The sequence below is a fragment of the Balaenoptera musculus genome, chromosome 17, assembly GCF_009873245.2.
Source record: "Balaenoptera musculus isolate JJ_BM4_2016_0621 chromosome 17, mBalMus1.pri.v3, whole genome shotgun sequence".
NCBI lineage: Eukaryota > Metazoa > Chordata > Mammalia > Artiodactyla > Balaenopteridae > Balaenoptera > Balaenoptera musculus.
The window spans coordinates 37167392-37181932 of record NC_045801.1 but is presented as its reverse complement, the minus strand read 5'-3'; the positions used below and the strand labels follow the sequence as shown (position 1 = coordinate 37181932).

The following is a 14541-nucleotide window of genomic DNA, read 5'->3' as shown; positions in this document are numbered from 1 at the left end:
AGGGCTTAGCACACATAATTAGTTATAAAACCTTCTTGATAGGCCAGATACTCTTCAATATAATAGATAAATCTGCAGTGGACTGGTGACAAGCCAATGGATTTTTAAATATGTCTCAAAATCACCAGATTATTTATTTCAGTTCTACAAATAGTGCGGAAACTTAGAAAACTGGAGGAAGTCTTGACTTTTAACCGATTTTTAAGAATTTAGTCGTCTAGTACTGGGAAAGTTGTACTCCCCCCCCCCCCCATAAGAGTTAGAGTCTTTCATCTCTGGGTCATTGGTTCAAATTCCATTCTGCTCAGTAGTGAGTAGAATTAGTTACCATCTGACTTCTGTTCAGTAACCCATGTGACCCGAGCTGATAGCTGCCATCCTGCCCCTGCTGGTTATTTATATCGCAAGATTGTGCTCCTTGACATTCACTAGAGTCTAATGTGACAGTCTCAACAGGTAATAGTGCTGGACACGGCATTTCTTTATCTTTACCTACAGGTGGTTTGTTTTGTCGTATTAACACTGATGGGGAACACTTTAAAGAAAGAGAGGCTAGATTTTTCAATACAAATCTGTAAATCAGAAAAAGACAATGTAATGCTCTGTGCATAGAAGGTATAGTCTCATATAGTTAATTGTAGTTGCCTTTCCTGATTGAGAGAATAAAGATAGTTGAGTTCCTGATTTGAGTTTCTTGTGCAACTCAACCTAAAGGATTTTTTTAGTTATGCTGTACACAGATATTTGGTTTGTAATGCTTCAAAATGTGGGCAGTAAATCCTAGATTACTTATGTACCTGATTTTATTATCTTTTCACATATTATTTGAGAATTCCTAGCTGGTAGTGGATTTGGAGGTATATTTGAAATTTTTATAATAGATAACTAAAACTTTTCCAATTAAATTGTCCTTTTGATAACTGCCTTATTTTTATTTTACTGAATTTTAAAATTAAATACGTTCATTTGTTTGGCCAGCACACAGTTATTGAGCTTTACTATGTGACAGGCAATGTGGTGTGTGCTACGAGTACTGATGGCATTCTCTCCTACCCATAGTCTGACCTTGGGATTAATCTCTTTAAGCCTCAGTTTCCTCAGCTGTAAAATGGGGATAACAGTACCCCCTTTAAAGGGTTGTAACACTTAGTAAAGAAAATGTATGTAATGTGCTAACAATGTTTAGCAAATAATAAACATACTCAGTGTTATCTTATTTTTTATCTTCAATTGCTCACAATCTTTGAGACAGACCAGTATTTGAAAAGTGCTATAATAACATTAGTTTGTTATAAAAGCATAGAAGCTGAAAAGACTAGCACCATGTGGAAAGGTTGAGAAAGTCTTCACGAAGAAGATGACTTCTTTTTTTAACTTACCCTTTATTGAGTGCCTACTACGTGTGGTCAGTACATTAACACATTTAATGATGCAACAATTTTGTGGGTTGAGTATTAATGTCCCCAGTGTGAGGATGAGCATCTAGCAGAGACAGAGGATTTCTTCAAGTGTGATCAGCGCAAAACGTGGAGGATGCAGATAAGGAAAGAGCTCATGAATATGTCTAGACAGACCTTAAAGAGTACAGTATACACATATATTTACATATTAACAATTATGTACTTCTAGTCTGCAGAGCAATTTTTTCATTTAATATTGTATCAGAAACTAACATCTCATCAAACATTTATGGATCCTCTCTTCAGTGTGCTAGGCACTGCACTATTCCTTGGTGATAGACAGAAGCAAAATGATATGGCCCAATCCCTCCAGCAGTCCTTCACCTGGTAAAAGAGACAGACACACAACAGCTGCCCATTATCAGGCATTTACTATATGCCAGGCAGTGTGCTGACCTCTTTAGGTACATTAGCTCATTGGATCCTCGTACTAACCCCTTGAGGTCGGATTTATTACCGACATTTTACAGATGAGATTATGTAGCCTTAGAGTGGATTGTAATTTGTCCAATAACGTACAATTAGCAGGTGTCACACTTGACCCTACTTCTCTCTGACTCCAAAGTCTTTAGATTGTTTTAATACTATCTGATACTGCCGCCACAGAACATTTTAGTAGAAAATAATAAATCCTAAAATAGAAGTATGAGTTAACTATTAGGATCACCAAGCAGGAAAAGAGTTGAAAGCAAAACTCTCAGACAGGTGTCATTGTTCTGAGTCTTCATGGATAGCTAAATGTTTGCCAGCTACAGCGAGCTCAGAAGGGGGCTCCAGGAAGGGAAACAGCATGGTATACCTAGAATGGTTTAAAAGAACGTGGTGTCTTCAGAGAACGGGGATTAGCTGTTTTTGTTTCAAATACCTGAGGCTGGATTTTTCTAACAACAATGTGCCTTCCTCAACAACTTTAAAATAAATTAACAAAAAATATTATTTGAAAAATTTTAATGACTATAACATCATTGTCTTGAATTATTTAACTGTCCTTTAACATTTTCACAAGCAACTTATAATAATTTGTAGCAGGTAGAAAAATGATACTATATTTACCAAATTAAGGAATGGGCTAAAAAATGAGAAGCAATACCCAGTACTTTGGGAATATTTTCCCACTGCTGATCGTAATATAGTTCAGTGCACCCTTTTTGGAAAGGTGCTGGCAATATTTGACAACCTTAAACTTTTTCATACCATTTACCTAGTAATTCCACTTCTAAGATCCTCTTAAGAAAATCTTATTAGATGTTTGTCATAGATGTTTGTTGGCAAAAGTTGAATACCTGAAACTCCAATTATATGGGAATAGTTGAACAAATTATTCCTAACGCTAAATGAAATATTATGCAGCTTTTTAAAATGGCATTTATGAAGAGTATATTAGCATGTAAAAAAATTGGGTTGCAGGGACTTCCCTTGTGGCCCAGTGTTTAAGAATCCACCTGCCAATCCAGGGGACACAGGTTTGATCCCTGGTCCAGGAAGATCCCACATGCTGCGGAGCAGCTAAGCCCGTGTGCCACAACTACTGAGCCTGCGCTCTAGAGCCCGTGAGCCACAACTGCTGAGCCCACGCACCACAACTACTGAAGCCCGCGTGCTTGGAGCCCGTGCTCTGCAACGAGAGAAGCCACCGCAATGAGAAATCCATGCACCACAACAAAGAGTAGCCCTGCTCGCCCCAACTAGAGAAAGCCCGTATGTAGCAACGAAGACCCAACGCAGAGAAGAAAAAAAAAAAAAGGGTTACAAATTTGTCTCTACAGTATTATTATAACCATAAAGGGGTGGGGGTGGGGGGAACCTATGCACAGGTAGGAAAAAAGACGAAAGGAAATACACTGAAAGATTGCCATTGGCTATGTTTGGTAATAAAATGGGGGTCGGGAGGATTTTGTTTTTCTCTCAGATGTTCCATGATTTCTTTAATGAATCTGAATGACTTCAGTGAAAAAGCAAGTGAAATATCTAGGTCTCAAATAGCGTATCACAAACTAATGGTTGGGAGACTAAAAAAAGGGAACCAAAGAATCAAACTGGAGGTCTTGCTGTTGTGCTGCCAAAGTAGTCATAACTGCTGCTACCACCAAGTTGTTCTTTGTTCTCTATGTAGGCAATTGGTGGAAAATTTTGAGAAATCATGGATACATTCAGCGCACAGAGGGAAAATCCACCTTCAGTGGTTTTAATTACTTACATTTTGCTTGATCGCTTACACTTACCCTTGTTTCAAGTCCTGTTGTAGTAAAGGAAAATAAGCATCATTTTGAATGGCACACATTTAGTTTTCTTTGTCCTTCATAATTTAGGACTACTGACTTTTCCCTCTTTTACTATCCAAAATCCTATAAATCAGTTTTATAACGACAGGGTAAACAATATAAACTACTCCTGCCTAAAATATAATTTCAACCAATAGTAATCATGATTTGGAAACAGTTTATTATACTACTTGGAAGATCACGGTAAAGAATACTAACTAATGTAACTCTTTAAAAGGCAAAGAAAGTAAAGTCTGACACCAAAAGGTACATTTAATTTAATTTTTTTTTTTTCTTTTGGCTTGTGGGGATCTTAGTTCCCCGACCAGGGATTGAATCCACGCCCTCTGCAGTGAAAGCGCAGAGCCCTAACCACTGGACCGCCAGGGAATTCCTCTGAAAAATATATTTTAATGATAGAAATGCACATTTGATGTTTATCCTAAGTATTGTCTTGGCATTTTAATATGAATCTTTTTTTTTTTTAAATGTTGAGTTTCTTTAGGAGTTTTTTTGTTTAAATTCCTCTACTTTTTTTTTTTTAATTAATTTATTTATTATTTATGGGTGTATTGGGTCTTCGTTTCTGTGCGAGGGCTTTCTCTAGTTGCGGCAAGTGGGGGCCACTCTTCATCGCGGTGCGCGGGCCTCTCATTATCGCGGCCTCTCTTGTTGCGGAGCACAGGCTCCAGACGCGCAGGCTCAGTAATTGTGGCTCACGGGCCTAGTTGCTCCGCGGCATATGGGATCTTCCCAGACCGGGGCTCGAACCCGTGTCCCCTGCATTGGCAGGCAGATTCTCAACCACTGCGCCACCAGGGAAGCCCTGAATCACTTTTGGAAAGAGCGCCTAGTTTGTTTTTATGCTTACTCTCAGTTATACTAGACCCATTTTTAACATGTTTCTATAACATTTATGTAGTAACACTTGGACTATAACTAGTTTAAAATATTTTATTATTTTCCCTTACAGATCTCTAAGCAAGAACAGAAAAAAATGGATACATATGATGGAACCATGGCTGATACCTCATCTCGGTACAGTGGTGCTCAGGATAGTGGAATTGGCAGTGACAGTGTTAAAATCAGAATCGTACAAATAGAGCAGCACAGTGGTACCAGTCAGCATCGCATTGCCCGTCCCTCACGCCAGTCATCAATTGTAAAAAATCTAAATTTTATTCCTTTTGACATATTTATTACTGCAAGTAGAATCTCGCTAATGACCTATTCTTGTATGGCCTTGCCCAAATCAAAATCGCAAGAACAAAAGGATAATGAAAAAACAGGCAAGAGTTCATTAAATCTCCCAGAAGTTGATTCAGACGTCGCTAAGCCCAGCCAGGCATGTATTTCCATGGTTACAGCAGAAGATCTCTTAAGCAGCAACATATCTTTTCCTTCAGGGAAAAAAATAGGGGTCATCTCTCTGGAAAGTCTGCATGCATCCACAAGGTCATCTGCTAGACAAGCGCTTGGCATAACTATCGTTCGGCAACCTGGACGAAGAGGAACTGGTGACCTGCAGCTAGAACCTTTTTTGTACTTTATTGTGTCCCAGCCTTCTTTGCTTCTGAGTTGTCACCACAGAAAGCAGCGAGTGGAAATATCCATTTTCGATGCTGTGCTTAAAGGGGTGGCCTCTGATTACAAATGTACAGGTAAGAGCCTTCAGATTTACTGGGGTGCTAATCACTACTACTACTTACTAAGTTTTAGTCCCAAACTTTGAATATTGATCAAGCAGAAAACAGCTGGCAGACCAGACAAGACTTCTTTTCTCTACAGAATATGTAAATATGTAAAGTTCACGTCCCACAGCTGAATCATGTTTAAGTAAATGTTTGAAATGTAACAGGGTTTTTAGCCTTGGTGTTCTTACTGTGCCTCTGAATTTTTTTTCAGGAACTGAATGAAACAGGGGCTCTTTCTGGGCTATTGAAATGCTTAACAATTTCCAGTGATTAGGAAGCAAAGTGTTTTTTTCATATTAGTAGCCCATAGGTATGCTTTCCATGTCAATGCAGCTGTTCAGGTAAAAAAAGAAAAACCTTAGAAAATGAAGTTTATTGTTTTGGTATTCTTTTGCCCTAATCATCTTGCTGAAACAGCATAATATTAAGTGTATTTGAGAAGGTTTATTAGTAAAGTAAGATGACCTAAAGATTTTATACATCTGGGCTTCCCTGGTGGCGCAGTGGTTAAGAATCCGCCTGCCAATGCAGGGGACACGGGTTCAAGCCCTGGTCCGGGAAGATCCCACATGCCGCGGAGCAACTAAGCCTGTGCGCCACAACTACTGAGCCTGTGCTCTAGAGCCCGTGAGCCACAACTACTGAAGCCCACGCGCCTAGGGCCTGTGGTCTCTGGCAAGAGAAGCCGCCGCAATGAAAGCCCGCGCACAGCAACAAAGACCCAACGCAGCCATAAATAAATAAATAAAAATTTTAAAAATGCTACTTCCTTTTAAAAAAAAATGATTTTATACATCTACAACAAGCACATTTACTAGTGGTGTTGGCCAGCTGGCTCTTCTTGCCCCATCCAAACCTTCCTTATAACCAGAGAGTGTCATATATTATAATAATTATATTGAACTTCTGAAGCTTGTTGCCTGTTGAGACTAGGAAAGTGATCAGGGGTTCAGATTTAAGATGTATGGGCTGTTAAGTAACAAGAGCTAATGAAAACAGGGCCAAAGAAGATACAGAGACCTTTTCCCTGAGTTAATGTAGAATTAGAGATTTGGCGGGAAAGACTACCAGAGAGGATAGCTGGATCGTCTTAAGATCCAGTATTGGAAGAGGGCCCTAGCAAGCTTGGGTATAATTCAGGCATTTTATTGTTCTCAGGTGGTTCCCGTGTAGCAGATGGACGCCAGCAGTGAGGTATCTGGAGAATTTGTCCAATCTGGAAGTCAGGCTGGTTCATTCTTGGCATTAAGGGGAATCATTTTACACAGCAGGCTCCTGGAGAGTAGATAGCAGGTGTGAGGGTCAGGATTCAGCCCAAGGAAGTAGGTTCAAAGGAGCCCTTGGCTCTTGCTGAGGTATAGTTCAAGTCCTCTACTTTAGAAAGTGGTAACTGGCCAGTTGCTAAGGAGGAATATTATAGGGTTACCTCCTAGGCTGCCTGCTGGCCCTCTCTCCATTGATGTGCTGGTGCTGGCTCATACTGGCTCAGAAGAGCTGATTGTTAAATTTTTAGGAACTTTGAAAGACAGTTGTTAAACTACTGGTAGTTTAAATCGCCATAGTGAGAATATTTACACCACAGATATTGGCAAATGCTGTCAATCAGCTGTCCTACTCTGAGAGCCAGATGTTAAACATTTACCAGCCACCACTGCCTCCCTTCTTCAAACATGTTCTCATTTACTGAGTGCCTATAATATAATGGGTACTTCAGGTCACTGGAGATGGGAGAAGTGCTGAAGTAGTTGATGTTATATGATTCAAGGACTCATGCCTGTAGACCTGATACCTGTTTGGGTGTCCGCTTAGCATTGGCAAAAGGTAGGTGTAGGATTGGGAGAATAAGAGTTAATTCCAAGCCCCTCCTTAAGTGCTTTCAGCTGCAGTTGCTTTATGGGTGGGTGGCTTTAGCAGCTTCTACTAAAAGATACTAAGTTCAGCAAAGTTATCAGGGCTCATAGCAAAGGTGTACATTTGAATTATAACTGGTTCCTAGGTTGAAATAATAAAGTATTTTTTGTTTAAGAAAACATCCTTGTGCGTAGACCAATGTGGAACCCAATTTCAGTAGATGAAGCTTAGGATGAAGGTTATGGGCCAGATTGAGTATAGGGGACTTACCTGTGGGAGGAAAAAGTCTTACATACCTCCTAAGGAGCATCCTTTGCATAATATTCTTGTGGATGCCTTTCCTTACACAAAAAGCATCTTCTTGGACATTTACACTATGCTAATAGAGTCATCAATATAAGTTAGCATGTTTCTTAAAAATGAATTTAGTGACTTGGAGAAATTTGTCAGAAAACAAGTAGTTAAAATAACAATGGCTACAAAAAAAAGTACAACTAGCAATTATTGAGTATTCAGTCTGTGCCAGGCATTGTACTAACTGCTTTAAATGCATTATCTCACTTAATCCTCATAACAACTCTGTGGGAAATATGTTCCCATCTTACATAAAAAGAAACTAAAGTTTGGAGAAGTAACTTGTCCAAGATTACAGACTTAGCAATAAACAGAGCTAAAATACAAAACCAAGATTTTTTTGGACTTCTGAGTCTCTCAACCTGTATGGATCCATGAAGTGGAGAGAAAGATGTGAATCTCAGTTGTCAGTCAACCTCCATTGTCCCTCTCCAGACCATGCAAACGGTTCCCTTTCTTTGTTTTAACTGGTGAGTTTGTATATATGTGTCCATGATGTGACTACACAGTACAGCCTCTCTTGGTAAATGACAAAACTGAGTTGAAATTCTAACTCTGTCACTTAGGAGACGTGTACCTATCTATGTCATAGGGAGATTATGAAATCGGAAAGAGATAATTAATGAAAGTACTTAGCATTGAGTCTAGCAAGTAGTAGGCCCTCATAAATGTTTGCTGCTACTGCTTTAGTTATTAATATCAATATATAGTAGAAAGATTACTAAATTAGGAAGCAGAAAACCTGGGATTTAATTGTTCCTATTAATTAGCAGAGTGATCTTAGCCCGGCAGTTCACTTCTTTGGGTTTCTGTTTCCTTATGTGTAAAATGTGATGATTATAAAAGATACCAACAAGGCTCATTCCAGGTCTAAAGTTTTATCATTCTGTAATTTGGAATTCGTCTCCCCATACTTACCTTTCTAAAAATATTTAAACTAGCTTTGGCCTCAGGAAGTTGACATCTGTAAGCCACTACCCTATCAGATTACAATTTATTTTGACTTGTTTTAAAGATGCAAGTTTTCTTTTGATATTCTAGTGGAACACTAATTAGTTTATTCAATACTTAAATACATAAATTTTATTAAATATTCATGAAGTTATTTTTCGAAAACTGATTTGAGGAATTTCTATTTTAAATTGGTCCACTTGAATGAACTATCCAAGTTCCATTACCAATTGAGTCGTCCAGAAACGCTTCATGTAGCGCTTTTAATCCTGAAGAAAGCAGTGTTCCATGTCCAGGATTCTTTTGAAGCTTTGAAATAGTAACCATGTGGGTAAGAAAAAAGAGAAAAATATGAATAACCGTAACACTAACATTCATGGGGAAGAGAAGGAGTAAGGTGGAAGTGGCCAGTTGCATTTCTGGATTCTGAAGTGAAGGACTATTGGCAACGTCTTAATTGGAGGGACAAAAAGGGGTATCACCAGGCAGCTAACTTTCTAAGAAAGGTCAAGGAAAGGTTAAAGGCATCACAAGTTAAAAATGAAAGAAGAAACATGTTATGTCTTTCTGTAGTGTTCATACTTTCTCTCTTGATTCTAAAATTAATCCTTTTTTGTAAGGTAACTCAAGTGGCAGCCAACCAGTAGCAGTTTTAGCATATATGTGCAGTTCAGTGATCGCCCAATTTCAGCATTTCAGATGCGCCAGAGGTTGTTATGGAGATAATGGATTTTCTTTTTTAAGAGGACAGAAACATTTGATTGTAAAAAAACTTTTAGCACAACAGCTTGTAATTGTTTACTGTTTTATGTGAAAGTCATAAACTATTATTATATGTGCTAATGTTACTTTGTATGGAAATCATATGGAACAAAAAGTAAACAAAGAATTTTGTGTCACTCCTTCAAAACACTTATCATGTTCAGAAGATAATTTTCCAAAAAATCATAATTCTTATATAAATACAAAATGAACATGTCAAAGATTTTACTTAGCTCATTAATTAATGAGGGAACCAATAAGAATGTTACAAAAGAATTCATACACAGGAGACCTCTAAGGCCCTGGTCATCTCAGAGGTTTTGATTCTCTAATTCATTAGGATCATAAAAATGGTAAGAGCCATTTGATCACTGACTTTATTCATTGTTTAAGCATGGCTCGGGGTAATTCTAAAAAGATGGAAGTACTTTTAACATTAAATGATGAAGATGTGATTTTTATTTGACATATTCAAGAGATTGCAGTGAAGACCCTGAAAGCAAATACTAAAAATCCTTTGAGCATTGTTGGAATACAGTGTTATAGCTCAAGGTAACTATTTTAAATTAATCAGCATGGTTTTTAAGATCACACCCTCCTCTTTTAGACAATCAACTTGACATTATTTTAGTATGAACTTCTGACCCCTCTTGTGCCTTCATTTCTACACTCAGGCAATCTTTGGGAGTAGTCATTCATTTTTTCTATTTGAACACTGGCTATTTATCAGACATACTCAAGATGCTGAGGAACCAGTAATAAGACCCAGTTTCAGCCTTCAGGCATCTCTCATCATTTAGTTATTATACTTATTATAGCTAATGATGAAAGTTTAACAGGATATGGATCTTCATGACATGGAGAGCTTGTGAAACGCTTGAAGTTAAGTAAGAGTTAAGTAAGAACTGTAACTTCTACTTCCGGAGAAACAATTTAGAAAAGCTTAGTATCGTTTGTATGGGATGATTTAAGGAAAACTGCTAGGATTTTGAGGAATGAAATAGGACTACTCTTCATTTTATATTTTATTTTTTATTTTTTTAGTAGTAGTAGATTTTTCCCTAGCTGCAATTCAGAATAATTTTTAGTATTCTGTTTAATTTATCTATTTGCTTTTTGGCTGTGTGTCTTTGTAATGTATTTTAGTGGTTGCTCTGAGGTTTCCAATATATATGCTTAATCTTTCACAGTCAGTCTAGTTAGTGGTAATATTTTAACACTCCAAGAAAATGTAAAAGCCTTACAATCATAAAGGTCTCTTTACCCTTCCCCATTTATGTTATAATTATCATATATATTACATCTACACATACTGAAAATCCTACCAGATAAGATTTTGACCTTTGTTTCAATAATCTTACATATTTTAAAGAACTAAAGAGGAAAAAACTAGTATGTTTTATATTTCTCCCAGGAATTTACCATGTCCAGAGCTCCTCCTTCATTCCTAAAGTTCCAGGTTTTCCTCTGGTATATTTTCCTTCAGCATTAAGAACTTCTTTAGCATTTCTTTTAGAGCAGGCCTGTAGCAACAAATTCTCTTAGTTTTCCGTTATCTGGGAGTATTATTTTCTCTGTCTCTCATTCCTGAAGGATATTTTTGCTGGATATAGAATTCTAGGTTGACATTTCTTTCAGCACTTCAGTGATATTGTTCCACTCTCTTCTATCCTCTGTGGTTTCTGATGAGAAATTCATGGTAATTCCAATCATTGTTTCCATATATGTAATGTGTTGTTTTCCTCTAGTTGCTTTCAAGATTTTTTTCTTTATCTTTGGTTTCCTGAGATTTATTATATGATGTGTCTGGGCTTGATTTCTTTAAATTTATCCTGTTGGAGGTTCTCCGAGTTTCTTGACTCTGTAAATATTTTTTTAACGAAATTTAGGAAATTTTTGGCTATTCTTTCTTTAGATATTTTTCTGTACCAATCATCCTACTCTCCTTTTGGGACTCCAAAGTTAAGCTTTTTTACATTGCTCTTCAGATCCCTGAGACCCCATTCACTGTTCTTTCTTTTTTCCTCTGTGTTCTTCATATTGGATAATTTCTATTGGATTTTTCTGTTTTAATATTTCCATTTGGTTATTTTTTTGTAGTTTATATTTCTCTTCCGAGAACTTCTATATTTCCATTTATTTCAAGCAGGTTTACCTTTACCTCATGAAACACAGTTGTAATACTTACATAATATCTTAAATGCTTGTGTCACTGCCACCACAGCACAGCCACTGCATTGTACAGCTTCATACACACACACACACACACACACACACACACACACACACACACACACACAGAGCCCACCCTTGGGGCAAAACTAGGAGAGAAAAAACAAAAATAAAAAGCAGCTGGTTTCCCTGACAGTATTGAAAACCACAGGGGTCTTATCTTCCAGACAGGGTTTCTGTTGGACTTTCGGCTGTTCCTGCCATCACTGTGCACCACAATTTAGGACTCACTCTCAAGTCAAAGTTATAAGGAAAAAGAGGAAAACTAAAACAAAACAAAATGGAAAACTCACCACTATGGGGTCATATCTGCAAGTTTAACTCCCCTCCGCAGTCTGCATTGCTCTTGTTTACTTTTGAGAGTCGTCAGGTATTTGTGTTTTGTCTTTTTTCTTGAGTTTTTAATTTAAGCAGCATGGGAGATGGGCTGTACTGAGCTTATTCCAATTTTGGCTGGCACCAGAAATCCTGCAATTTTAAGATAATAAAAATATTTTCTGGTCCATTAGTGGAGGCATGGTTTTCTGAGAAACTTAATACAGGATTTCCTCCAAAAGTGATACTTTAATATCTTTACATCTATAAGCACAGATCAGTTAAATATATTGTAATGAATAATTACTGCTCCCAGGGAGTTGTCAGCATTAACTTGATTCTGCCCATGTCACCATTAAGCAAAGAACATACCCAAATACTCAAAGGGTGGTAATAGTGTTCTCTCAATGTGTTCCTTAGGGATATTCTTTCATATATTATAAAATCAAGTTAGAAGAGGAAATGCTGTGGAACTCATTGTTCCTCATGTCAATCTGCCTTCTCAGCACATGTGACTATATATATACATATGTGTGTATCATATAAGACCATTTATACACATATATATTAAAAAACCTAATTCTACATGGGATGCTACCCAGAATAAAATGGAATCTTTATGTATACCTATATCTACATCTATTTTAGAAACCTGAAGTGAAATAAGAATGATGAGAATTGCTTATGATTTTGAAAGTGTCATTAATAAAGTATAGTCCCCAATCTGCATAATTTAGTGATCTTAAATTATACCAGCTATACTTGAAAGTATTTCATGTTACTCTCCATAATTAAAAAAAATGGCAAATTATTTGAAGTATAAATTATCAACTTCAATTTCTTTTATGACTATTAATACTAATAACCTATAAATGATTTTCCATCTAGTCCAAGTAGATAGTATATCTGTGAGTTAACAGGTTTCTTTTTAAAATATTAAAATAATGGCCTTTTTCCATGCCCTTCTAACTTGGAGCAACCTCTAACAGAAATGAGATCTTCTGCCAGCACCTTTACATGTAGCAGCTGTATTATTGGCAATTCTCATTTAAATAAAGATGTATGTAGTTGTTTTAACATAATCGTATTAGTTGTGTTTATAAATATTTAAAAATTGGTATTTGTTTTGTTTAAGGTAATGGAGTCCAGATTTGAAATTGCCTCATATCTTGACTATGCAGCCCAAGGCAGCCTCAAAAAGTCATTTTTCTTCTTGTTTGTTTGGGGCTTTTTGTTTGTTTTTGAAGAAATGACTGTGCCATCTGGTCAATTGTGAAGGAGTTGAACCATTCTGAGCGATTTCACTACCCCCACCCCCTGCTCCCTCAGTACACGGTCATCTTATTACTCGTTAATGGGTGTTAGGGACTAACAAACTAATTTGAAAACAATTGCTTCTGCCCTCTTGCAACCTTTTTATCTTATTGTAATTTTTCAAACATCAACTAAACTAAAATACAGAAATTACAGTTGATTAGAACTTATCTTCCTAAAAAAGCAGGTTATGACACAACTTCTGTGTACGTCAGAAACACCCATGCCATGATACCTCTAGTATGGGACACTTTCTTTTTATAGTTTTATAAATGTTACAGATATGGCTTCAGGTTCAATTAAGAGGCAACCATGGAATAGAGTTCATTTAGAGGTCAAGATTTAGAGTTAGTTGTGAGTTCTTATCCCTGCTCTGCTACATACAGCTGTGTGACCTTGGACAAGTTATTTAACCTCTCTAAGCCTCAGTTCCTTATCTTTAATATGGGGATATACTGGTAGCAACCTCCTGGGGTTGCTGCAAGGATTAAACGATGTATATGAAGCTCTTAGCTAAGTGTGCAGCATAGAGCTCAATGAATTGTTAATGTTATGGTTGTTGTTGCTTTTTTCATCATTGTTAATATGTTTAAGCTGAACTTAAAATAGGGGTTGTAATCGGCCAAAAAAAAAAAAATTCACGTCATTTCAGTGCCATTATAGATATTGTGTAGTTTGAAAATTTTCAGTTGTAATAATTGGCTTCTTTACTCTTTCATGAATAGGTCTGCAGAAAATGTGCCGAAGACGTTTAAGTAAACCAACAGTTAGAAAATCATAAACTGGCTTCTAACACCTCATAAATCATATCTTGATTTCATTTAGTTCTTGTGACTTTAAGAGAAGGATTGAATTACATGTCTCTTTAGAATTAACAGTTTTGCTAATGTCCCTGGAAAGGCTTAGAATTAACCTGTGACTTTAATGTCATAATGATCACAACTTGAACATTTATCTGAAAATTTAGCTGCTAAGAACGTTTCTTGCTGGCCAGTAGTAATGTGAAATGAAATTATTGCTTTGACAGGACTCAGCGAGTAAGTAGGCCTTTTAAATGGGAGGCACTGTAGTACATCACTCAGGGAGAGTTGTGGTGAGAAAGTTAAATAAGAAGTGACCCAGCCAGTGGGGGGGATTTATGTATGGGGAAGGGTTTGGGAGTGGAAATCAGAAATTTCGACTTTTAGTCATGGCTCTAATGCCAAGGCTCTTTCATGCAAATAACTAAATTTCTTAGTGCTTATCTCTAAAATAGGTACAGGCATACCTCAGAGATATTGTGAGTTCAGTTCTAGAACCACCACAATAAAGCAAATATTGCTGTAAAACAAATCACAAGAATTTTTT

The 14541-nt window shown here is 37.0% G+C and overlaps 1 protein-coding gene across 1 annotated transcript in view; it reads left to right on the top strand.

Annotated features, from left to right (window-relative positions):
- VPS13B (vacuolar protein sorting 13 homolog B) overlaps positions 1-14541 on the top strand; it is a 775748-nt gene that overhangs the window by 533849 nt on the left and 227358 nt on the right. Inside the window, exon 34 of the mRNA XM_036830846.1 lies at positions 4695-5382. Coding sequence (XP_036686741.1) covers positions 4695-5382 — 688 coding nt within the window. The remainder of the gene's footprint in view (positions 1-4694; positions 5383-14541) is intronic.